Source organism: Mchenga conophoros, linkage group LG15 (assembly GCF_057382185.1).
Source record: "Mchenga conophoros isolate Kocher_MC1m ecotype Shallow Benthic linkage group LG15, M_conophoros_male_GT1.1, whole genome shotgun sequence".
NCBI classification, from domain to species: Eukaryota; Metazoa; Chordata; class Actinopteri; order Cichliformes; family Cichlidae; genus Mchenga; species Mchenga conophoros.
This window is the reverse complement of record NC_140540.1, coordinates 10090662-10114533: the sequence shown is the minus strand read 5'-3', so window position 1 is coordinate 10114533 and position 23872 is coordinate 10090662. Positions and strand designations below refer to the sequence as shown.

The 23872-nt window shown below is 39.9% G+C and overlaps 1 protein-coding gene and 1 non-coding gene across 4 annotated transcripts; one reads left to right on the top strand and one right to left on the bottom strand.

Annotated features, from left to right (window-relative positions):
- Positions 1-495: 495 nt before the first annotated feature.
- On the bottom strand, positions 496-567 carry trnae-cuc (transfer RNA glutamic acid (anticodon CUC)). Its single transcript has one exon. It is a non-coding gene; the product is annotated as a tRNA-Glu (tRNA).
- Positions 568-2206: 1639 nt separating this feature from the next.
- On the top strand, positions 2207-23362 carry ncoa7b (nuclear receptor coactivator 7b). 3 transcript variants are annotated; one of them, XM_085246336.1, is made up of 17 exons: positions 2207-2262; positions 3160-3334; positions 8328-8473; positions 12032-12102; positions 12284-12391; positions 12686-12784; positions 16678-16803; positions 17134-17318; positions 17829-17983; positions 18722-19285; positions 19370-19541; positions 19703-19850; positions 19994-20119; positions 20237-20389; positions 21222-21317; positions 21418-21491; positions 21621-23362. In XM_085246336.1, the coding sequence occupies exons 2-17, from the start codon at positions 3297-3299 to the stop codon at positions 21754-21756; spliced, it is 2397 nt and encodes a 798-aa protein (XP_085102462.1). In that variant the 5' UTR covers positions 2207-2262; positions 3160-3296; the 3' UTR covers positions 21757-23362. The 3 variants fall into 3 exon arrangements, with proteins under 3 accessions (XP_085102462.1, XP_085102463.1, XP_085102461.1); XM_085246337.1 differs by having other exon boundaries at positions 2237-2369; positions 17862-17983; XM_085246335.1 differs by having other exon boundaries at positions 2237-2369.
- The last annotated feature ends 510 nt before the right edge of the window (positions 23363-23872 follow it).

Here is a 23872-nt window from a genome sequence, read left to right as displayed (position 1 = left end):
GGTTTAACTTGGCAAAAGCTTTATTGTGGGAATGGCAGGAAACAAAGCAATTAAGTTTAAAACCAAATGTACGTTGAATCAAATACCAATATGTCTGAGAAATTAATATAGGTTGAAGACACCTTGAACATTGATAGTGACTTTGATGTAAAATGAAGACAAATTAAACCTTAGGGAAGACATTGTTTTAGTCTGTAAGAATTTTTATAATATGATACCATATAGCTGCCATTTTCCTACTTTTGAAGACTTGTGCCATTTATTGTGAAGTGTCGCCACCTAGTGGCACAGTTTCTAGTGGGTGGCAAAATAAAATGTACATCTCGTGCAATTACAGGCATTAGAGACGTCTGTGAAAGTATTTTTGCTCTAACAAGAGAAGGATCCCCTTTCCATGTATATTATAAAGAAAGATTACATTATCTGTGTAACCAATACACGAAACAAATTATACTGGAACGTTAAGTTTTCTTTAGAGAAAACGAAAAATATCTGTTCCCTGACCGGGAATCGAACCCGGGCCGCGGCGGTGAGAGCGCCGAATCCTAACCACTAGACCACCAGGGAGAGATAGCAATGGCTGAAGGTCTGTACCTTTTGTCGTCAACACGGTATCATGATTCGAGGTAAAGTTATGATAATATACGGACAGACAACCTAGTCTCCAGCCTAGTTAAATATTGCTAACACAACTTACCAAGAGCCAATTGGAGGTGAGCTGTCTGTGCTATATGTATACATATATATTGTTTTTTATGTTTTCCACTGGTTGTATATTGTTTTCTTTTCTTTACTTTTGCACCTTTGTGGTCCAGCTACCCAATTTCGCTGTGCAAGAAACCGCACAATGACAATAAAAAGCTCCAAGTTAGTGATGGGTCGTTCGCGAACGAAATGGCTCTTAGAGCCGACTCTTTGACGTGAACGACGCGAGCCGGCTCCTTATCGCGAGCCGTCACGTGGGTTTTTTTTTTTTTTTTTTTCTTTCTCTCAGCCTCTCTCTCGCACTTTTTTTCCGCTTCACTCTGCACGCGAGCCTTGTGCTTTACGCTGGGCAGAGGGGGGAGGGGCGGTAGTTACACTCAGTAGCACAGGAACAGAGCCAGAGAGAGAGAAAGAGAGGCAGGGACAACAACATTAGAAAGGTATAGTAATCATCCACAACTATTTTCAGTTGCAGATGATAAAGGATTGAGAAAGTTTATTCATGCAGGTCCATATGACAGAGAATATGCATGTTCTTTTAGTTTTCATATTATAATTTATATTTAATTGTGTTGTGGTTTGCAGTGTTTTGTGTTCTTTTCACTTTAAATTTGTGAAAGGAAAAAGCTGAAAATTTAAATAGTTAAAACTTGAAATGTGAATAGTTGATTTTTGTATTATATGATTTATTTATTACATTTTATGTGGAGTGAATAAATAAAAGTATATTTACGGTGGCCCCTAGAGACAAAGCACATACAAACTTCAAATCACGTACGAACTCTGAAGCATGTACAAACTCCAAAACACGTAAAAACACGTACAAACTCCAAAACACGTAAAAACTCCAAAACACGTAAAAACACGTACAAACTCCGAAGCACGTAAAAACTCAGAAGCATATAAAAACTCAGAAGCACATAAAAACTCAAAACACGTACAAAAGACAACAGAAGTGCTCCAGGATGCTGGGCGCAGTGTTGAGCCTTTGTTATCTTGTGGCTACACAAACCAGCAAGTACCAACGACCGGATTTGGTGTGTGGTAATAACAGGTAAATGAACTTTTTTTTAAATTATTTGAATATATATATGAGTGCCTGTGTATAAATACACAAACAATACACACATGCTTTCAATTGTGTAATTTAAGTGATCTAGTAGCTCTGCTTTGGAAGTTCAGTTCATGCTAGAAATGTGTTTTGGAGTTTGTACGTGTTTTGTCTCTAGGGGCCACCGCATATATTTATATATAAACATATATAAATAAAACCACTTGTTTTTATGTTAGTAATTCCTTTTGTGCATAATTTTATATTATTGTTAATAATAAATTAATTAAAGCAACAAAACAACCTGAAGAGTCGGTTCGGAGCCGAAAGAGCCGGCTCTTTTTAGTGAGCCGAACCGAAAGAGCCGGCTCTTTTTAGTGATCCGAACCGAAAGAGCCGGATCTCTAAAAAGAGCCTGAAATCCCATCACTACAAGTCTCTCTAAGTCTAAGCTTTACCGCGCACGCGACACAAGAGGGCGTTGTAAGTGGGAGGATGCATACAAGGTATGTGGGAAATTTTAGGTACCTGTTTTTATGTCAAATATAAGCGTTTCGAGGCGTCGTTGCAAATCCGTGCTTGGCGTGAGAGGTTTATCTGGATGCATGAACAGGTATGCGCTATTTTAAGAAAGCGAATTTGCTTAATGAACGACAAATATATTCTTATTCTCACCACCAGGTTGCTATTGTCTTGTAAACAAAGTGGCTAACTAGCATCGTTAGCATCAGCTGTCTTGTCAGCTGGAGCACCTTTCACTTCTCCCGCGTTTGTTTGTTTGGTTTAAGCACATCAGGGATATCTTTTCTCGTTGTTGCACTGTAAAAAGAGGCCGAAAGCCTCTTTTTACGGAACCATTTATGGAGGATTTCAAATCATGCAGGCTGCTAAAAACTGAGAATGTGGCTAAATGGGATCGTAACGTTGCTTCGGATTGAGCTTTCCCTCAGTGGTTAGCCTCTCACCTGTTATGTAACGCCTTTAGGCTACACGTGGATGAACTGCTATACGTAAACCCGCTAAACTGTGCTACATACTACAAATATTAGTTTCGCTTTTATTTAACTCCACGGCGTTGAAGCTAGCCGGTAACTTGATACAACCATAATGCTTTGACTCTTTACATCAGCTGCTGAGAATAGACTTTATATTAAGTAGTAAAACAACCGTTTACAGTGTTTCCGTTAACCAGATGCAGGTGTGATTGTGTTTTGTAGCCGAGCGCTCCATTTTCCACCCTCTTCGGGTTATTGTCAGCTGACTGAGCTGACATGCCTATTATGGGATGCTTTCATCGCCATCCACTTAAGCTGATGGGGCTTCGCGATCGGTTATTGGGCTCTTGCAGTGCACTGAGCGTTGCTGAATGAAGAGATTAATCCGGTTTCTTCTTCACTCTGCAGGACAAGAAAGACGTGTGAGAGGTGATCTTCCCAGCCTTGTGTCTCCGCGCTTGGATACACACACTGCGTACGGATGTAAGAAGGTGGTTGTTTGTATGGATGCACGTAAATACATGCAGATTTAGCACCCTGGCCTGATGGAAAAGAGAGACAGGAAGCCTGGATATTTTGCCAGGTAAGGGACTCTAGTTTTTATGCAGCTGTCATCTTAAGATTTGCATTTATTTTTTACCTCCTAAAATCGGCCTCTCATTTGTTGTGAATCACCATGTTTGGTGCTCAATGAGTCGATGTAATTATGTAATGTTTTTTTGCTGAACAATAATGATTTACCCATAGTTAATCACTACAAAGAAGCACACCCATCCCTTTGTGTTTAAAGGCTCAGGGAACAGAAGCTATGAAAATCTTTACGCGAGAATGATAGGTTGAAGGTGTTGGAAACTTTCAAATCTGTGAAAAATCTTAATGAGAAAATAGTTTCTTTAATCCCCTCTTTGTGCATTTAATGTAACTTAACTAATATCTTTATTTTTCCTCTTTGTTTTATTGTCGAGGTTGTCTTTTGGAAGGCATGTGATCGTGAGATGTCCCTTCACACACTGAATAAACTAGTGCCACGGTCTACTCTGTGGCCTGGGTTTAAAGCTGTGGCTTAGCATGGTTGATTGATTGTAGACACCTGTGCCCTTGCTGGAGTAATGAACCTTGCTCAGCTGGTATGTACTGTGCTGTGAAGAAGGCACAAGCTGGTGCTCTTGGAAATTTTTAATGGTTCAGTTCAGTCATAGAAATCCAATAAAGATAATGTAACTCTGATTTCCAGCTGCACGGTTTTTATTCTAAGATTCTCCCAGGGTAGCTCTGCATGATTCATATGTCAATATAACCCTTATTTATCTCATACTGGGCTTTGGTGCAGTTACTACTTTCTTTGAGACCACCCTCCTTTAAAGCTTGGATGATTGGAAAGTTTGAGAAGCAGCTGCTCATAGCCAGAAAGGCACCCCAGAGGTGATCATGTTAGGGTATTGTATGTGTTCCTTGATATCGCAGAGTACCTGAGTCAAACAATATTTTTAAAAAATAAATGTTTTTTTGCTATGATGCACTCCTCCAACCCAGCCGTCTCTCTAACATGATGCCATCTATCACTACAAATCACTGTGCTCCTCTATTTCAGTGTAAACACAGCAATGAAAGGCATTTTAATTATGTTGTGGAGTTAGCTATACAAGCTATCATGTGATGCTTTTTTTTTTTTCTTTTTTTTCTTGTGAGGATAAACTAGTGGTTCTCAAACTTTACAAGGATATAAGTTGATCTGAAGCAGCTACTGATTTATTTCTTTTAGAATTTATTTATTATTTAATATAAATGGCAGTCGTGCATCACACGTGGGGCCGTGGCCTGCTGACGCAGTGTCAACTTTAGTAACAGATTTTTGACACCGTGTGAAACATGATATGAGGAAATGTGTGGAAAGAAGCTTACCGCAGTTGCGGTGTATAAAGTGACAAGAAATCTGCAGGTTGTCAACTAGGGCTGCCACGATTTGTCGACTAGTCACGATTACGTCGACTATCAAAATCGTCGACGACTGATTTAATAGTCGACGTGTCGTTTGAAGCTTTGTAAGATCGCAAAAGACGCAGGAATCATAGCAGGATTTAAGAGTGTAATAACGGACTGAAACAGAAGATGGCAGCACAGCATGTACAAGGATGCCAGCTGCCGTTAAACCCCGAAGAAGAAGAAGCAGCTGTGTCCCAGAATTCATAGCGCGGCCCAGCTTAGTTTCCAACAATGGCGGTAGCTAGTTAGTTTTAATATTACTCTTATTATTCTTTCTGGGTCACAAAATAAACATTTAACATATTTTCAGGCGAGAATGTAGCTGTGTAAACCTCAAATATCTGCTCAGTTTATCAGGACACCACATATTTTCAAAAGCGCTCCGACGTTTTCGGAGACGTCTGTTACCCACTAGCTCGATAGCTAGCCGGGGGCTAGGTCACTAGCGCCGTGAGAACACCGGACTCCCGGCAAATTGTTTTCAAACCCACCGCCATCTTTCGCGACTCAGGTTAAATATATATGAGTCACTTAGATAAATTAAAAATGTTATTGTTTGGCTTTTTTTTTAGTATTTTATTTGTTCCTGAGTAAATCGGTTTGGCTGAGATTAAAGTTATAGTTTTTACACAGCTGAATAAACGTCAAGCAGACAGCTGATTATCAGAAGTGTGAGATGCTGGAGAATATACTCCGGTGTCCTGTTATATTTTAGATAGCAAGGAGTTTATTAAACTTCACCGAAACAATCTGCAAATTTCATTAAAATTGAATAAACTATCATCTTGTCTTTATTTTTAGTTAGCACCTTAAAAGCTTAAAGCTGTAAGCTAATGATAGTTGTATAAGAGCAGATGCTGCTGGTGCAATAAGCTGTAGTTTTACGTCCAGTGGATGATGATCTGATTAGTCGACTAATCGCATAAATAATCGGTGACTAGTCGACTATCAAAATAATCGTTTGTGGCAGCCCTATTGTCAACACCTGCTTTCGCGGATGTCGGAACAAATGAGGTGTGTCATCGAACTGCATGGCTGATTTAAGATGGGTAAACATTATTTTGGGGGTGTACTGCTTGTGCACTGAGGCTCACTTGCTGCTGGAAAACCCTCGCTGCACAATACTGCTCTTATTCTGCCTTGTCTAACCTGTTCTACAAAACAGTCTTATCATAGTGTAGAAAAAATATAAACCTTGTTTTTTCTTTTCTTTTTTAAAAACCCTTACAAACATGTAAACTAATGCATATGGAAGGTAAAACAATTAAATGCTTCTGTCATTGGATATACAGTAAAATATAGAAACTGTTTAATCTTGTGTATATGAGGTCATGCTTTATAGCTTAGTGAGCTTAATTCCTTCTTATGGCTCACGTTACTCACTAAGACTACACAGTCTAGTGCGATCCAGCCATTTGTCATGTCTGTATTTCTTTTTCTTTTTCCCCCCATATGATTAGGTTATGTTGGAAATATTATATTATGGAGAAAAATGACTGTCATCACAATCCAGGCAGCCTCTAATTATTAGGTAGACAGCATATTAGATGTTAATGGGGGTTGCAGGCTTCAAACTGCTCATGCAGAGACACTGTGCAGTAGCACTGGTGCCTGTTTGTACAGAAAGTAGAACAAAAATAAGCGTTATCATCTAACACAGCCACTCCTGTAATGCGTATCTCTTCGGCTGCTTTGTGCCACCTCGCTTCCTGACAAATAGAGCAAAGGTCAATGTGAGGTCCACAGGGACAGTATTAACCAGCCACGGTACAAATGTCAGATTGGAAATGAATTGTTTCCAAGCAATCCAAAATAAATTGAATTGAGGCATTATGAGGATATGAAGGTGGGAGAACTTTAATATCTGCAAAAGTTCCATCAAAGGTATTATTAGTCTTGTTAAATATCACAAGGTCTGGTATAGATATATGAAAGAATATAGCACAACTGTGCATAAATAGTCACACAAAGAGGCTCATATCAACTTATGTTACTAAAGTAACTGTTACTTTATTCTTACCAGTCAGACTTTAATTGCTTTTTGAGAAAATCCACACACTGATGACCATGTTTTCCTTTACACTATAAACTGCTTTGTGGCTTTTTTCTTTTTTTTAAAAAAAGGTGGTGTATTTGCACTAGTAGTTTTTCCTCATGCATCTTTGTTTCAGACTTGAAGCATTTTAATTTGCATTAACCTATACAAAAAGTGTTATGAAGTTTGATCAATAGAAGGAGGCCTTCTGCTGTCTGGAAGGTTTCATTGCTGCTCTGGATACAAAACAAAATAATTCCTGAATGCCCTAAAAAAAAAAAAAAAAAAAAAAAAAAGTAGAGCAGAGCTCAAGGTTTTCAACAAGCTAACATATAGACTGGCTGTGTCCACACTGGGCCAGATCCATAGACTGAAGCCGTATTTGCCGCATGTTTAAGGGATATGAAAATTAATATTATTAGTAATTGTGTGTCTGTGTTATGCAAGGGCTGTTGTTGTTGTTCATGCCCTCTTTCATGTGTTTGAGTGAGCCGGATTGGAGTCTTTGCTGTGCCAATTCTGGCCCTCGGGCTTTATGTTTCACATTGCTGCTTTAAATCATTTAGCATTTGTTTGGATGTTCATTATCTTCATTGCTTATACTATACAATAAACCATAATTTGTCCATTCTCATTAATAACTTTAAAACATCCTGGGGTCTGTTTTGTGTTTAATTTTCTTTTTATTATGGTAGGAAGCAGTCACTGTTTAGAAACTCAAGAGGGAGATAAGAAGGGTTAAAGAGGAGATGAAGATGATGTAAAGATGAAGGCTGTGATGGAGAGCACTGAGAAATGCCCCTGAGTGAAACAGATGGCGTGCTGTTGAGAAATGCATCAGCAGATTCTTGAGTCCGCGAGCAGATGTGCGCCTGAGCTCTGTCTGGCTGCTGACTTATCGACCCAATCCTTCCTTTCCATTAAAGCACTTGAACACTTAAGTCGAGCCTTTTGCTTTTTCTCGTTTGCCCAGATTGTGCAGAGCAGCCTAACCACTCTCCCTCAATGCTTGTGACGAATCAGTTTGGTGCTGTCTTTTCTTAAAGTACTTAAGCTCTCAGCACGCCTCTGAGAGCCAGCATAATCCTTAAGTGTACAGCTAACCTGTGATTTCACTGCACTGCAGTGGCCCCCTGTAATGCACCCCAACACAATCTGGAGGCGGTGTACTTGATTCCCTTCCCTATTAATGATTAAAGAGGGAGAAAAGGCAGCGTCACAAAACAGCTGAAGCAGCAAAGTAAATGGAGAGAAAAGTTGCTGCTCATTATTAAAAACTTATTGCAGCACCTCTGACAGAAGGAATTAACAGTTAAAGTCTGCTGCATTGTCGATGCTAGAAAAGAAGTGTGGGCTCCCTGGTCATTACACATTATTCTGGAGCTATTCTTCTAGATTATTCAGTAAACCTGATATCTGAAGCAGAAGTTCTGAAGGGTTTAATTTATTATTTCCTCTGCAAGCTAGCAGAATACTTTAAGTTATGGACATGGTTTTAACTGTAGGATTTAAATTCACCATGTTTCTACTTGATCTACCCCCCGGGGCATCTCATCAGGCTGAAGAGGCGGAAACAGCTCAGGGGGAGCCAATCGGAGAAGACTGTGAATGAACAGAATCCGGAAATCATCTCCTGTCCCGACATTCCAAATGACAGTGACGCCAACAAAAAGGCAGAGCTACAGAGAGCGACAGGAAAGCCAGGTAAGATGGTGACAACACACATTTCAAAGTTGCTTCTCTGAATGTTGGAATATACCCTAAATCTAAGTGGCTGCTTTTCCTGTTGAAAATGGTGGATGGTCATGTCAAACAAGGCAAACATTTCAAATGAGAAGGTCATTGTATACGCAAGTAATCCATGTAACGCAAAAGCTCTAAAGAGGCATCCTTAATATCGGCATCTTGTGAACGCAGAAGCCTCACCCACCTGCTGGCCAAATCCTGGCCAATCAGATGAAAGTTGGCTTAAAGGGAGAAGAGTTAATAGTTTCGGAATATGAATGGGCTCAGATGGCACCGATACAGTAAAAGATGAGGAGTCCACGAATACAAATATGGAGTTGGAACATAGCATTTTAGTTACCCTCTGATAACATAAAGACTGAATAATTTAGCATAAAGACTGTGCAGGCTGTGTGCACATCTCTGCTTGGGTTAGTTCTGTTTGGGAGAATAAGATTGCTGATCTTAAGCCCTTTACGCACTGAACACGTACAATCTGTGAATATTTCATGCGTTAAAAATATTTTTCGGACTCTCTTGCAGCTGTTCATGAGGGCCACGTCATTTCGGTGGAGGAATTTGCAGCGCTTTTTGTTTTGTTTTTTTAAACCAAGCACAAATTATACCAAACAGATCTGACCAGACAGATGCACCTGACAGCAAGTGCACTCATGGCTCAAAACACACACAGAGAATGATTATACAGTGATATGGAAATGATAAAATAATACTGTTTTACTTCAGGCACACAGCTAGACTCTGCTTCAGGTCAGTCGGCTCTCTGAAATGATTTCTCTGCCTCCTCAGATATGTTCCCAACTCTGCCAGCAAGACTCAAACTGCCCCACTGACATCCTGAAATATGTACGAAAGCAGCCGTGACACTGCTTTAACTCAGCTGTGCCCTGCCATGACAATTAGATAAACCCAAAATTTCAGTTTCTTCCCTTTCTTTAGAGACATTAGGACCAGCTCATCGTGGCTTGATGTCAACTCGATTGATTTTATTTATATTTTTCTACGGTGCAAACGCAACATGTTCATTGTGTATGTGCATCACACTACAAGTGCAAATCTGAAAAATTCGTAATTTTGTGTGGGTTTTTGGGTTTGTTTGTTTTTTGCAATGCACTTGGTATATAATGGCCTTTCTCAGTAATGTTTATCATCTAATGCCCTTCATCAGAATCGGTGTAAATTTATTTATAAGCGCATTTAAAAACAACACAGGTTGACCTTAGTGCTGTACAAACAGGAAAAAAGAAAAAAAAAACATGTTGTGTGACTTGTAAATCAGATTTGTGGAAGTCTGTAAAACAAATGGTAGCCCTTTGGCTGACAGAAGGCTTTGTGGCACAGATGTGATCTTTTGAGGGTAAAGAATTGAAAATGCAAATAAAACTAACCTTGCATGTCAGCTTTACAGTTGAATAACAAAATCTTATACGGAGGAAGTTAAACTTTCCCTTGCTTTTACTAATCATAATTTGAATTGCATTTTTCCAGCAGCTTTCCGAACTTATTTTTAAAAAAAGATTTATTTATTTTTAACTAGAGTTGTTTTACACTTGCAATATACACTGATTAATATCTGAGGATCCTCTGTGGTAAAACAACCTCAGCAGTTTTAAACGGGAAGTTGCATAACCTTTATCCTGTTCTAGTATACCGTTAAAGATGATATTCAGTACTCTGTATTCACAATGTCATTTAGTACTAAGATTTGACGCTACTCTTGGAAAAATGTCATTATTGATCAACAATATTGTGCCACCCATCATTTCTTTATATTTTGCTGGGTAATCTTAAGGTCCAGGCTCTCAGGAGGCCAGTCCATGACTGACTGTGATCCATTGTATGATTTAATTTTCAGGTATGCTTTTACTGCAATAAAAGTGTGTTTAGGATCAGTATCACACTGAAAAAGATTTTAAACCCAAAATTTTAAATTTATAAGTCGTTCTGTAAGACCTGTCACTGATTTTCAGTCGGGTACAGAAACGACCCTTGCACCGAGGCTCTGATGAGGCTTCAGTAAACAGTAGATGTATCAACTGTAGATTCAAGTAAAGAAATAGAACCAAATTGTTTTTGCAACAGGCTGTTAGAAACAGAGTGCCTAAGATAAAATTTAAAACTGGTTCTTTAATTTGTCTTCTATGTGTAGGCACAACAATGGTTCATTCCATGAGTTAGGTGTCGTTTTATGCTTAAATAATCCAAAGATCATTGCCAAGTTTAAAAGATTTAAAAAAATCCTCTCAAATTGGTCAAGTGCAAGGACAGGAGTGAAAACGAATAGAAAAAGCAAGAAGTATCTGAAGAAAAACTGAAAGACCTTCAGAAAGCCTGAAAAAACTATTGTTCAAGCCCACTGAAAAGATTATGAGGTCTGGCTGTTTGGAAGCAATATTGAAAGAGGGGTGATTTAAGGCTGTCTTTCCCCCCCTAAATTTAATGGGCATCAAACTTTTTGCATGGTCGAGGTAAGCTTCTTATTAAATTATTATTGAGTCATTAAAATGACTCAGTTGAATTGTCGTTGGTGTGGCTTTTAAAATATGCCAGTCAAAAAGTTGCGGTTGTTAATATTATTTTAACCAAATAAAACAATATTTAATAAGTGTGTACACTACAGATTTTATTACAAGACATCCTGTGGGCCAACATTGTCTTGTGTAGAAACCCATTATGACCTGCAAAACAAAAAGTGACCATTGCAACCATTATGGGCAGTGCGTGTCATGCTAGCATGTTTTGCTGGGTTTCTTTGGCTGTGAGAGAGCAGTGATAACTCCTGTCACAAGTTCAGTGGGTCAGCCAGCTGTAAAAAGCCATTTCTATTATAATACATAGTGCAAATGTGGTATTCTTTAGTGTAAAGGGCAAGAAATACACACAAACAAACTGTTAAGTCCCATTGACTAAAAGTCCTGCACAGTATAATATCAGTCACAGCCTGGTACAGGCTCGGTGAATAAAGTGACAGCGGCCTTTTCTTTGATGCTCTGTACAGTAAAAAGAAGCAGACGCAGCTGGAGTCTGGCCAGCTAATGCTTACTCATGCCCTCTGTATCCATGGCGGGGGCGGCAGTATAATGAGGCAGTCAGGGAGTGGAGCACTAATAGCCTGTGCTTTCCCGGCAGGAAGAAACTGCTGACTGTGGACCTTCTCTGCTACAAGGGTCAGATTATGTGTGTGTGTATATACAATAACCACTTCTGTGTTTGTAGTTTTTTGAGGCTGGATAATGATAGGAGATGAGCAGCTGGTACTGAATCACAGTCAGACAACTAAAGGCTTTTTAGAGGGTCCTCCCCCCCCCCCCCCCCCCCCCCTTTTTCTTTTCTTTTTTTTTCCTTTTTCTAACCCCAACCCCTGAAACATTGCTTTTTTTTCTTTATTAACACAATTAACCCATTTATAAGAACTATATAACCCATTTATATAGCTCTTATAAGAAGTTTTTTCCTAATCATACTGTTATTTTACAGTCGTCCTTAGTCTACAGTCCTCTTTCTGTTCTGTTCTGTCAGATGATGGCTGTAAAGTTACCAACAAGGCAAAAATGGAAAAGACAAGGCCGCCGGGGACAGTGGAGTTCGTTGTGAGTAACATCATTTTTTTTGTTGTTGTTGTTGTTGTTGTTGTTGTTTTTTTTTTTCCTTTTAAGTAAGGTGCTGTAGACTTGCAAGGGAAGAGATAGAAAATTTCCGTTGTGTAGCATTTTGAGCTGTTTGCATTTAAAATGTCTCACATTTTTACAGAGGAGATGATTTGTGTTACAGGTGGGACGTGATGATTCCCTCAACAGCATCGCACTCAAGTTCAACATCACCCCAAATAAACTGGTCCAGCTGAACAAGCTGTTTTCTCGCAGTGTCTACCCCGGGCAGGTGAGAAAGCTGTGACACTAAGCATCAGCTGGATAATGTGTTAGAGCGGGTTTTCCACTAATTTCCACAAAGGAACACTTTGAAAACGCATATCTTGAAAGGGGTAGGGCGGCGATATCGGCTACACTGATGTGGACTAGGAATGAAAAGAATCTTCATCGTTTGATGGAAATGAAAATGATCACTGAAGGTTAAAAGCAGATATAGAAGTTTAGCCCATTTATTATGTCATGCTGCTTTTTTCCCCTGTTCATTACTGATCATCTAACTATTGGTTATCTGTTATTACTACAGAAACTGTTTGTCCCTGATGTGACTCAGTCAGAAACTGAACTCAAATCTCCGACTTCCTCTGATCCCATCGCTAAAAACGTGTCAGAGAAGTCATCACAAGTAAGTCAAATAACATTCATTATATTACTTGGAGTACTGTGATCATACACAGGACTTCGGCATGAACCAAAAAAGCTAATTTAGCCTCTATCATGTGACATACCATACACCCCGAGATAAGTATTCCAAATTATAGAACCTTTACCCGTATTGTGGCCATTCAAGGACAAAAAGATTGTTAAAGGGTATTTGAAGGTTTTGGTAGCATGTGCTTAAAATGCACTGTAAGATGTGTATTTAGAACTACATTTGCTTAAATTAGTTATACTTGAGGTAATTCTTGAATTACAGTCTTGTGCATAAGTCTTGAGCTGCTCCACTTTATATTTTGCTTCCAAGAAGTCAGTGTAACCCTGTTTACCCTTAATTAATAACAGTAAAGACAATATCACTGGGTCGGCAGTAGTGCGAGGTGTAAAAATCAGCAATGAAAAGCAACACCATAGTAAACTTTGCACAAGAATGCGTATTTGTATTTGCAGTACATCTGTCATACAGCAATTTATAATACAGACTTTCTTAATAAGAAAGTCCTTTCTAAAGTCTTTCAAGTTATCAAGAAGTTTTCAAGCTGCTTTTTTTTTTTTTCCAAGCTGCTTTTTCACCCTATTGCAGTTCAGACACTTATACCTGACCATTCAGATGAATGTTTTTGTTTTTGCTTTTTTAAGCCTCTTAACTCTGCGACCTGTACATCATTCAAGCATAAAAAGGCACCTACCTCAAGTGCTTAACCAGTGTTGTCTACACACAAGAGAACTTAGCAAAGTTATATCTTTAGGCACTTTGTTACTAGCAGTCTAGTGCAAAAACATGTAATTTGTTCTGATTTCCTTGGTTGAATCAGTTTTAAAGGTATAAAGATAGTAACTTTGTAACAACAAGGTGACTCCCAAAGAGCTGTTAGCAGAAAGCTTACCATATCTCAGCATGGTGTGCAGTGTGAGATTTGAGGAAAAATGGACAAGTGGAGGACAAAAAGTGACAGGCCTAAAACACTATCAACAGCAGATGAAGGGAAGTCAATAATTTTGGGGGGCAGAGTTATTGAGGAGTGGTAGAAGACCAGCAGCAGCTTCTGGTCCAAGTTATGTTTCCTCAGGACATGGAAGTGCAGTCTTTACCAAGACGTTGGTGTTGTGGGTCCAGGTGAGGTTGGTGGAGATGTGAGTGCCCAGAAAACCTTGAGAAACCTGAAGGCAAAGACAGATCCCACCTATACTTCATTATGAATTCTTTTGTCTTAAGGACGCTCAGCTTCACATTATTTTCTAAACACCAGCGGGACAAGTTCTCTATCTCCGCCCTGTATCTCTGATCTCTGATCTCCTTTAGGGATCAGCCCAACGTCATTGGCATGCTTGACAATGAGGTTGGTTGGGTGGATTGATGTGCAGTCTGATGTGTACTGGGCGTAAAGTAGGAGGCTAAGAACACAGCCCTGCAGGGATCCAGTGCTGAGTAACATTTGGGGGTCTGGTCACCTAGTCAGACTGATTTGAGGCCGGTTGGTGAAAAAAGGTGGTCACACCAAATATTGACTCATTAGAATTGTACAAACTGTGTTATTATTTTATTATTAACCTTTATTTTACCAGGAAAAGTCCCATTGAGATTAAAAACCTCTTTTCCAAGGGAGTCCTGGCCAAGAGGCGACAACATGTTAAAATTACAAAGTTACATACATGATTATAAGTAACAATTACATTTTAAAAAACATTTTTCTCTGGCTCTCTCAATTTGGACTTAAAAGCATTTAATGAAATAAGATCTGCTATCTTCCAGTCTTTTTGCATCATGTTCCATGTAAAAGGGGCAGCATAAGAAAAAGCCCTCTTTCCCAGTTCAGTTCTGGCAAATGGAACATTGAGCAGAAGAAGATCGCTTGAACGCAGGCTATAAGAAACAGTACTCCTCCATGTGAGCAGATCGCAAATATAGGTGGGCATTTGTCCAAGCAGGGCCTTGTAAATAAAGATGCACCAGTGATCAAACCTCCTGGAGGACAACGAAGGCCATCCCACTCGAGCATACAGATCACAACAATGGGTCAAAGCCCTACAGTTTGTAATAAACCGTAAAGAGGCATGATATACTGAGTCAATCTTATGAAGACACTAGGCGGAAGCATTCATGTACAGCAGATCACCATAATCTAAAACAGATAAAAATGTGGCATTTACAAGACGCTTTTTTGTCTCAAAAGAAAAGCAAAATTTGTTTCGAAAGAAAAATCCCAATTTTAGTTTGAGTTTTTTCACAAGATTGTCTATGTGAGATTTAAAGGTCAGAGAATCATCAATTAAAAAGCCAAGATATTTATACGTATGCACCACTTCTATGAGGTTTCCCTCAAGAGTGGACACCAAAGGGACAGTTTGAGGAAATCTCTTCATGTTTGAAAACAACATTAGCTTTGTCTTTTCAGCATTAAGAACCAATTTCAGCTCCAGAAGTGTGTGCTGAACCACATCAAAAGCTTTCTGCAAAGATTCTATTGCCTTTTCAAGGTTTGAGCCAAAGGAATAAATAACTGTGTCATCAGCATAAAAATGCATACTAGCATTTGACACATTTTGTCCCAAATCATTTATATACATGATGAACAACAGAGGTCCTAAAATTGAACCCTGTGGCACCCCAGTGTGAATATTCAAAAGTTCTGAGCACAGATTTTCACATTTAATGCATTGAGTCCTGTCACTCAAATAGTTAGTGAACCAGGAGACAGCATGTCTAGACAGCCCCAAAGAAAGAAGCCTATGCTTCAAAATGACGTGATCCACAGTGTCGAAAGCTTTTGACAGGTCGATAAAGAGTTTTTTATCCAGAGCAACAAGTATGTCATTTATCACTTTTGTGGCAGCCGTAACAGCACTATGCTGTTTTCTAAACCCAGATTGCATTTTTGAGAGAACTTCATTAGAGTACAAGAACTCTTTTAATTGCTCACTGACGAGAGACTCAAGGACTTTTGCCAAGACACACAAGTTTGATATTGGCCTGTAATTAGTCAGAATGGCTGGGTTGCCTCCTTTTAATATTGGCGTAACAAAAGCAGACTTCCAAACAAGTGGAATTTCTTTAGTTTGGATTGAAAGATTAAAAAGGATCATAAGAGGTTGTGCAATGTAATCAGCTGCTATTTTCAGAAAATAGGGCTCTATTAAGTCTGGCCCTGGGGGTTTCCTGTGATCTAAGGCTTTAAGAGCTTTATGCACTTCCTGGACAGAAAAAGGAGAAAAATCAAAAAGCTCCCCAAAATATGTTTGGGGTTCTGTACAGGGAGTCATGGGGGCTGATCCAACAGAGTTAAATAAAAAACCAGTAGCTACGAAGTGCTTGTTAAAGCTATTTAAGACCTCAGTTCTGTCATAAACTGGGACAGAATCTTTTAAAATGAATTTTGGAAGAGCCTGTGATATTTTATTTATAGATAAGGACTTAATTACTTTCCAAAATTTCTGAGGGTTATTGAGGTTTTCTGTAGTAACAGATAAATAGTATTCTGACTTAGCCTTCTTGATAAGTGTCGTGCATTTGTTTCTTAATTTCCTAAAGTCTAACCAGTCAGTCAGGGAATCATTGTTCCTAGCTTTTGCCCATGCCACATTGCGCTGATGGATGGACTCTGATAATTCCGATGAAAACCAAGGGTTCTCCCGTCCCTTGACCCTAAATTTTCTGGCAGGTGCATGCTTATTTAAAATCTTCATAAAAATTCCTTTAAAATAAGCCCAAGCCAGATGGATGTCTGGTATCAGACTCAAATTCAAAGATTGTGTTCTTGACTTATGTACAGTATATCCTTATGTTTGTACCTTTGAAACAAGCCGTACTAAATAAAAGCACAACATTAATCTCTCTGATCTCTGCCTTTCAACATCTTTCAGTATGGCGTTCCAAACTGTAGGTCAGCAACGGCCCTTCGCCGCGAGCTCTCCCCAAGCTCTGAGGACGAGAGTCCATTAACGGTCAAATTCATAAAAATGAGCTGCAAGTACTTCACTGATGGCATGGTAAGAAGGAAAATTCATACTGGGTTAACAAGCAGAAATGTCCAAACTGGTGAATTATTGCATCTCATGTATGAAGTTAGACTTATTTTAATTTTTTATAATTCCACACTGGGGGAAATTTCCTTGTTACAGCAGCACAAGGAACAGTAAAAAAAGGGGAATTAAAGATGTAGTAGAAAACAATGGTGTACAAAACAAGACAAAATACTACACTATATACAGATGGTTACTATATAAAGTAAAATGCAATTGGAAACATCAATATTTAGTTTTGTCTTTGATCAAATTGTCACCATCTTGCTGCCTCTTTGTGCATTTTGATTTTTCCAGGGTGTTGTTGGAGGCGTGTTAATTGTGACGCCCAACAACATCATGTTTGATCCGCACAAGTCGGACCCCCTGGTGATTGAGCACGGCTGTGAGGAATACGGCCTCATCTGCCCAATGGGGGAGGTCGTCTCTGTAGCGCTGTACGACGACGTGTCGCGCATGAAGCTCAAGGACGCTCTGCCATCGTAAGATCTCTCTCCGTGTCACTTGCCACATTTCCTCCTTCGCTAACCGTTCCTCTCAACTCGATTCTTATTCCTCCTTTTTTGTTCCTCCTTCCCGTTTCTGTTTTATGAGAAATAAACTGCAAACTAAGATATTACGAGCCCTTCAAGCTTTTCAACGTGTTTCCTAACATGCTCCTGAGATTGTCATCTTAGCTTTGTTTCACTCTTTCCTCCATAGCTGTTAATCAAAACTCTCTCCAGTGCAAGATCAGACTTTTTACTTTCCCATTTTCACCTTTTTTGTTCTGTTTAAGCTTTAAGTTGCTGTTTCACATCACATTTACTACTTTTAAGTTGTATACCACATTAATTTCTGTTGGGCATTTTTCTTTTTTCTTTTGTTTTCCCATTTCTTTTTTTTTTCTTTTTTTTTTTTTTCCCCCCGCAATTCTGTTTGTTTGTTTGTTTGTTTGTTTTTTTCCTCATTCTTAATTGCGGTGTGTGTGGTGCCACACCGTGAACTCACAGAGACCTACCCCAGGATCTGTGTCCTGTGTACAGGCCCGGAGAGTGGGAACAGCTGCCATCAGAGCAGGAACTAAACCCCTTCAGTCGCTATGAAGCTCTGAATCCCAAACAACCAATAGTTCTGGATGACATTGAATCAACCCTTTCTGAAACTGGTAGGATATGAAGTTTGTGTTTGTGGTCCACTTGTGGTTGCTTTTTTGTCTGCTTTTATGGTTAACACAAGCTACTTTTCGTTAGCTAGCCCATTAATGAAAGGCAGCTTGCGAATCTTGAAATCCAAACCTGAGACCAAATATTAATTTATTTTCAACGATGCTCAGTTGACATTAAAAGGCTCAAAGTGTGGGGGGAAAAAAATACAAAATTCCCCACACCACCAGCATCATCCTAAACTGTTGACACAAGGCAGGATGGATTCACGGTATCGTATTGATTACACCAAATTCTGACCCTGCCATGCAAAAGAAATTGGGATTGGAAAAATGTTGCCTGGTCTGATTAGTCTCCAGTCTTTTGCTGAGCTTGTTTGTCTCTTTTTAGCTGACAGGAGTAGCACCAGGTGTGGTCTTCTGCTGCTGTAGCTCCTGACTTCAAAGATGCGTGGCCATTCTCCTCAAGACATTTTCATTTTCACCCAGAGAACCGCTGCTCATTGGATACTTTCTTTTTTCATTTGCCGTAAACCCAAGAGAGTGTCTATATGTCTATGTGAACTGAGCCTCTACCATGTGATTGCTTTTTTTTAGATATTTTCTAATCAAGAAATTAAGGATTTTACTACCCGTACTGCTTTACTAATGTTGAAGTATAAGGAGGGGGGTTGTAGTTGGGGCATTTGACACTGATTTCTGACATATGCTAAATTTAATCAAAACCTGTTTTGATAACAGTGAGTACAGTGGGCGAACAGACAGAGAAGTCTCCATCAGATGAAGGCTTTACCGAGCTGGAGCCAACTGTCAACGGGAGCACAGACGAGGCAGAGGGGACATCCTGCAGAACACTCGACAGACACCAACATGAACTCCTAGGACAGAGTCCAGGCCAGGGAGACCATAAGAACCAAACTCAAGGGAAGCTGGATGATGAGGAAGACGAAGGTGTTGCTCAGAACACCTCCATCGAGGATGGAGAGTCGATACAGTCCTCCTCAGAGGCTGAAAAACAGGGTGACTTGCATAATAAACCTACAAACCAGATGGTAACTGAAACCAAAGACGCAAACTGTGAAGGAACTGAAAAGCTGCTAAACGGTGTTGATGATAAAATAACAAGTGCACCAGTGGACCAAATCAGGAGGCAAAGTCTGAAGCAGGCTTCAGAGGTTGATGAGACGTCTGGCCCAGACAGACCAGCAGAGGAGGACGAACTCAGTGAGGAGGAGAGGCAGAAGAAAACCTATGAGTTGGAGATGAAATCCTGGCTACTGAAGAGAATGCAAGCTCCAATAGAAGGTACAAGATTTCAGACTTCGATGGGACTAAAATAAAGTTTCAGCATGAAATAGCTAAACTCTTTATTTTCTCCATACCTTGCAGACATGCTTTTCTCATCAGAGGAGAAGAGCAAAAACCCACCAATGTTCCTCTGCTTCAAAGTTGGGAAGCCAATGCGGAAGTCCTTTGCCACCTGCATGACCTCTAGCCCCGCCCACTCATTCGGGGGCCGGGAAAAGCAGCCAGAATATTGGTTTGCTGTGCCACAGGAAAGGTATATTTAAATGTTTTATATAATCCTAGTGCCAGTTAAATGCTGCAAAAATAACTGTGATGTAAGCTGTGTTGAAGGGGCATTGGTTTACTAATGGTATATTTGCGGCTACACTAGTCGGCAGTCTCCTGATTTCGTGTGTGTGTGTGTGTCTGCGGTAGGGTGGACGATCTGTATGCCTTCTTCGTTCAGTGGTCCCCAGACGTGTACGGGAAGGAGGCTCGAGAGCAGGGCTTCGTTGTGGTGGAGAAGGATGAGCTGGACATGATTGATAATTTCTTCAGCGACCCTGCATCTTGCAGCTGGGAGGTATGCTCGGGCCTCCAGCTCACCTCACCTCATCTATTTTCTTTTTCAAGCTAACACTACAGTGGTGTTTTGCCTTTTTCAGCATTTTAAAAGCACCTTTGTCTTGCAATCATTTCTGTTCTGTTTGTGTACTTGTGCGCTAGATTATCACCCTTGATGAGGCTAAACGTAGGCAGAGTTTTGGCAGTATCGATGTAGACTTCTCTATGGATGCACTCCCCATGCTCATTGATACAAGTGATCTGCTGCAGGATACACACATTGAGAAGGTAATCTTCAAATATCCAGACATGCGGCTGCTTTCTGAACACTTTAACATCTCACTTGGTGAAAGGAATTTAAGGAAATTCAGTTTTTCAGGGCTAATGGTGTGTACGTTTCCCCAGCTGGCCTGTCGTTTGCCTGCCCGTGTGCAGGGCTATCCATGGAGACTGGCCTACAGCACAGAGAAACATGGGACCAGTCTGAAGACTCTGTATAGGAACCTTGCAGATGTTGACAGTCCTGTGCTGCTGGCCATCAAAGACATGGATAACCAGGTAGACATAGTCATCATAGATGTGAAGTGTTTAAATAACTGTGAGCTTTAGGAACGTGACATCAGCATTAGGTGAACAGAATATGAGACATCGGGAGGTGAGTAACTTCAGATGGTTTGACTCCTAAGCACAGTGTTGTTGGCTTGTGTTTTATTGCCTGTATAGATTCATATCTGTTAACCCTCAAGCTGACAGTGACAGTCACATCATCTTAGCGTTTTAAAACCAAACCAGTGGACACTGCATACTCATATGGTTTAGAGCTACTGAGTCTATAAAGTCAGCAGAAGAGTGTTTGATGAGGTCATAGTTTTCACTTCCACTTCATTTTGAAACAAGGGGCCCCCTGCTGGCCAATATAAAGAGTGCAGTTTTAAGGCATTACTGCATCACTCTGTTACTTTCCAGACTTTGCCTATCTTCTTATATGGTTTAACACTTTACGCAGGCCACCTGGAGTTATTTTATAACTTTGGGTGTAAAATTGCAAAATAATTCTCATCTTTCAGGAACCATTTGAATTTTCTCTTTTGCCCAAAATGCTTGAGGAGTTATAATAATGAGAAGCACACATGGGAAAAATCTAGGCGGAGCTGGTTTTTCTGTCTGCATTCAGACCGCAGTACCTTGTGAATGATTTGTGCTATTGCGATGCACCAAATTTCTCCATGAAGCTCGTCTGCTCTGCTTTTCGAAGCGTTTGATTTTTGTGGGTTAAGACTAATTTCAAATGTACTAATTTGATTTATGCTATGGCCTGAGAGAGTGGAATCTGTGTGATTATTAGTCGTAAGGAAACTTGATTTCAAATCTAATCTGACTCTCGTCACAGATCTTTGGGGCATTTTCAACTCATCCTTTCAGAGTGAGCGAGCACTGCTATGGCACAGGAGAGACCTTCCTCTACAGCTTCTGTCCTGAAATCAAGGTTTGCGTCCAATCAGTTCACAAGCTCACTCTGGTTAGTTCACCCTTAATCACTAAAAAGATCTCAGTAGCGACTGTGCTGCTTTGCTACTTGCTTTCAGGTGTACCGCTGGACAGGGGAGAATTCCTACTTTGTGAAAGGCAATACCGATTCACTGCAGATGGGAGGAGGAGGGTATGTACAGCTACCTTAGTTTCAATTCAAGCATCAAGTTGTCTCAATAATCTAAATCCTTGGGACAGAAGAGTAGAGACAGTAGAGGGTTTGATAGTTGTCAGTAATCAGCACTGCCTTCCTCTGCAGTGGTCAGCTGGGTCTGTGGCTGGACGCCGAGCTGTACCGAGGGACCACCACCAAATGTGCCACCTTTAACAACCAGCCACTGTCCTCCCAGCAGGACTTTAACATCCACAGTCTGGAGGTCTGGACCTTCGAGTAAACCCATCTTCTCAAACTACATTCACTCTCCCTAAAACCTTTAACATCACCCATTTCTATTATGCACCACTTGGAGGCAAACCTAGCTACCCACAAATGACGCTAAATGTTATGTGAATGAAGTTCAGAAGCCCCTCGTGGAGCCATGTTGACCGCCAGCCGCGCTGTGTCTTCTGTAGCCTGTTTTTGAAGTGAGTGTATTCAGCAGGTAGGCTGGCGAGTTTGTCTGGGTCACCGTCCGTTCAGAGGTGAAGATGTAAGAAAATGTTTTTTGCTCTTGGTTCATTGGCTGCCTTAGACATCAGACAAAGCCTCCAGCTTCCCCCAACATGCAGACTGCCTTACCACCATAAGCTTGTGAGGAGAGATTGAAGGTGAGGATAGCTGCTTTTTGTCTTTTTCTCTTTGTTTGTTTTGACCCATGTTGCTGTGAGGGCTAAAGAAGCCAATCTGCTGACGATACTATTGAGGTGATCCCTATAAGAGCTGATTTTTAAGTCTGCGTGAAAGAAAAAGGAGTCCGACAATACCACGTGTCTATTTGTTAATAAATAATTGTTAATATAATTTGTATTTTGGGGAATGTACAGATGTGTGTACTGAAAATACTTAGTGGCTTTTTTTTTGCTTTTTTTTTCAAATGTTCAAATCACTCGCCATCAAATTCAGTTTGGCTGGAATTGTTTACAGTGAAAGAGTTCACTTTCTGTGAAGGACATCTTGTGAACGCTGTCTTTATCTTTTTATTTTGAGTTTGTTCATGTGAAATGAGTGAATTCCTCACAACTGCGCACAATGTTGGCATTCCCTGTGTCCAGTCCAAAAACCGCTGACGGAGCCAGGAAACACTTGCAGTGACCAAATATGTTCTGTTTAATTAAATAATTTCATATTTGTCGTGCGCTCGTCTTATTTTATAAATATATTTTTGCATTCTGTTTTTACAAAGAATGTTTGCTTTATTTTTCCTTTTTTTTTTTTCTCTCTCTCTCTCTCTCTCTCTCTCTGTTGACTTTTGCCAGTATTGAATTCCTGCCTCTAAATGAGTAATGTAGACTCTTATTTGTGGTCTGTGTTGTTCAGAGACTTGCAGCCTGTAGAAGTTTAACATGATGTCACTTTGCACTGCAGGATAAATTGATGGCCCGTGCTGTGTTGTACCCTGAAGCTTTTCTACAATGTAAAATTGTTACTGAATGTCACTACAGGAGGGAGTCCAGCCTCCTTAAAAAGGGATGGGAAAGGGATACACTTTTTTTTTCAATGCACATTGATATGCCACTAACTAAACAATCAGATCTACTAACACAGGGTGAAAATGTCCATTTGCGCCCTCTGTATCTGACACAGGCTTGTAGTGCATGAATATGCAATACTGCAAACATCTGACACCACTGACAACGATCCCTGCCGTACTAGTCACTATAACGCTGGTTAGCGCTTCATGTTGAATTGAGCTTGGTTGTCGTCGGCTGTTCAGTGTTGTAGCTGTGAAGTATTATTTCTTGTGAATCCAAAACTGCTGTGTTCTGTGATATCATGATCTATTTATTGTGTTGTCACTGCAACTACATTTAAAATTAAATGTTAAATATATACAAATAAAATATTGGCAGTGTGTGGTTTATATCTTCCACCTCTTCAACAATCAGTGATTATTAAAGAAGATGAAACACTTGGAGCTTTTCAAGCTTGTGTCATGTTTTAGACTCATTCTCATCCTAATCACACACTATGTATTAAAACACAATATTAACCATAATTGTTTTAGTCGTACCTTTTTGGATTGCAGTTTAAGAATTCTCAATTATTTTGGTAGGTCAGAAGCAGCTTTTTTGGAAGTCAGTCATAATTTACATTGTGTTAAACATTCTTTAAGAATTGTGAATATTAAAATAAAATTATGTTGAAATATAGTCCCGATCAAAAGTTTAAGACCACCTGAAAATTGCAAAAAATCCTATTTTGCATGGTTGGATGGATAATAACACTGCTTCACTGCAGCAACATCAGGTAATCTCCATATACGGATTCCTGGCTTTAAGTTTTTGATCTACTGCAGAATATTTTTAAGGGTGTTATCTACTATAAAAAACCATGCCAGCAAAATCTCCAAG

Excerpts from the sequence above, each read along its gene's own strand:
- ncoa7b (XM_085246336.1), top strand. The coding sequence starts at position 3,297 with ATGGAAAAGAGAGACAGGAAGCCTGGATATTTTGCCAG. Across the intron at positions 16,804-17,133 it reads AGTACTTCACTGATGGCATG|GGTGTTGTTGGAGGCGTGTT; the intron begins GTAAGAAGGAAA and ends TGATTTTTCCAG. Across the intron at positions 17,984-18,721 it reads ATCAACCCTTTCTGAAACTG|TGAGTACAGTGGGCGAACAG; the intron begins GTAGGATATGAA and ends TTTTGATAACAG.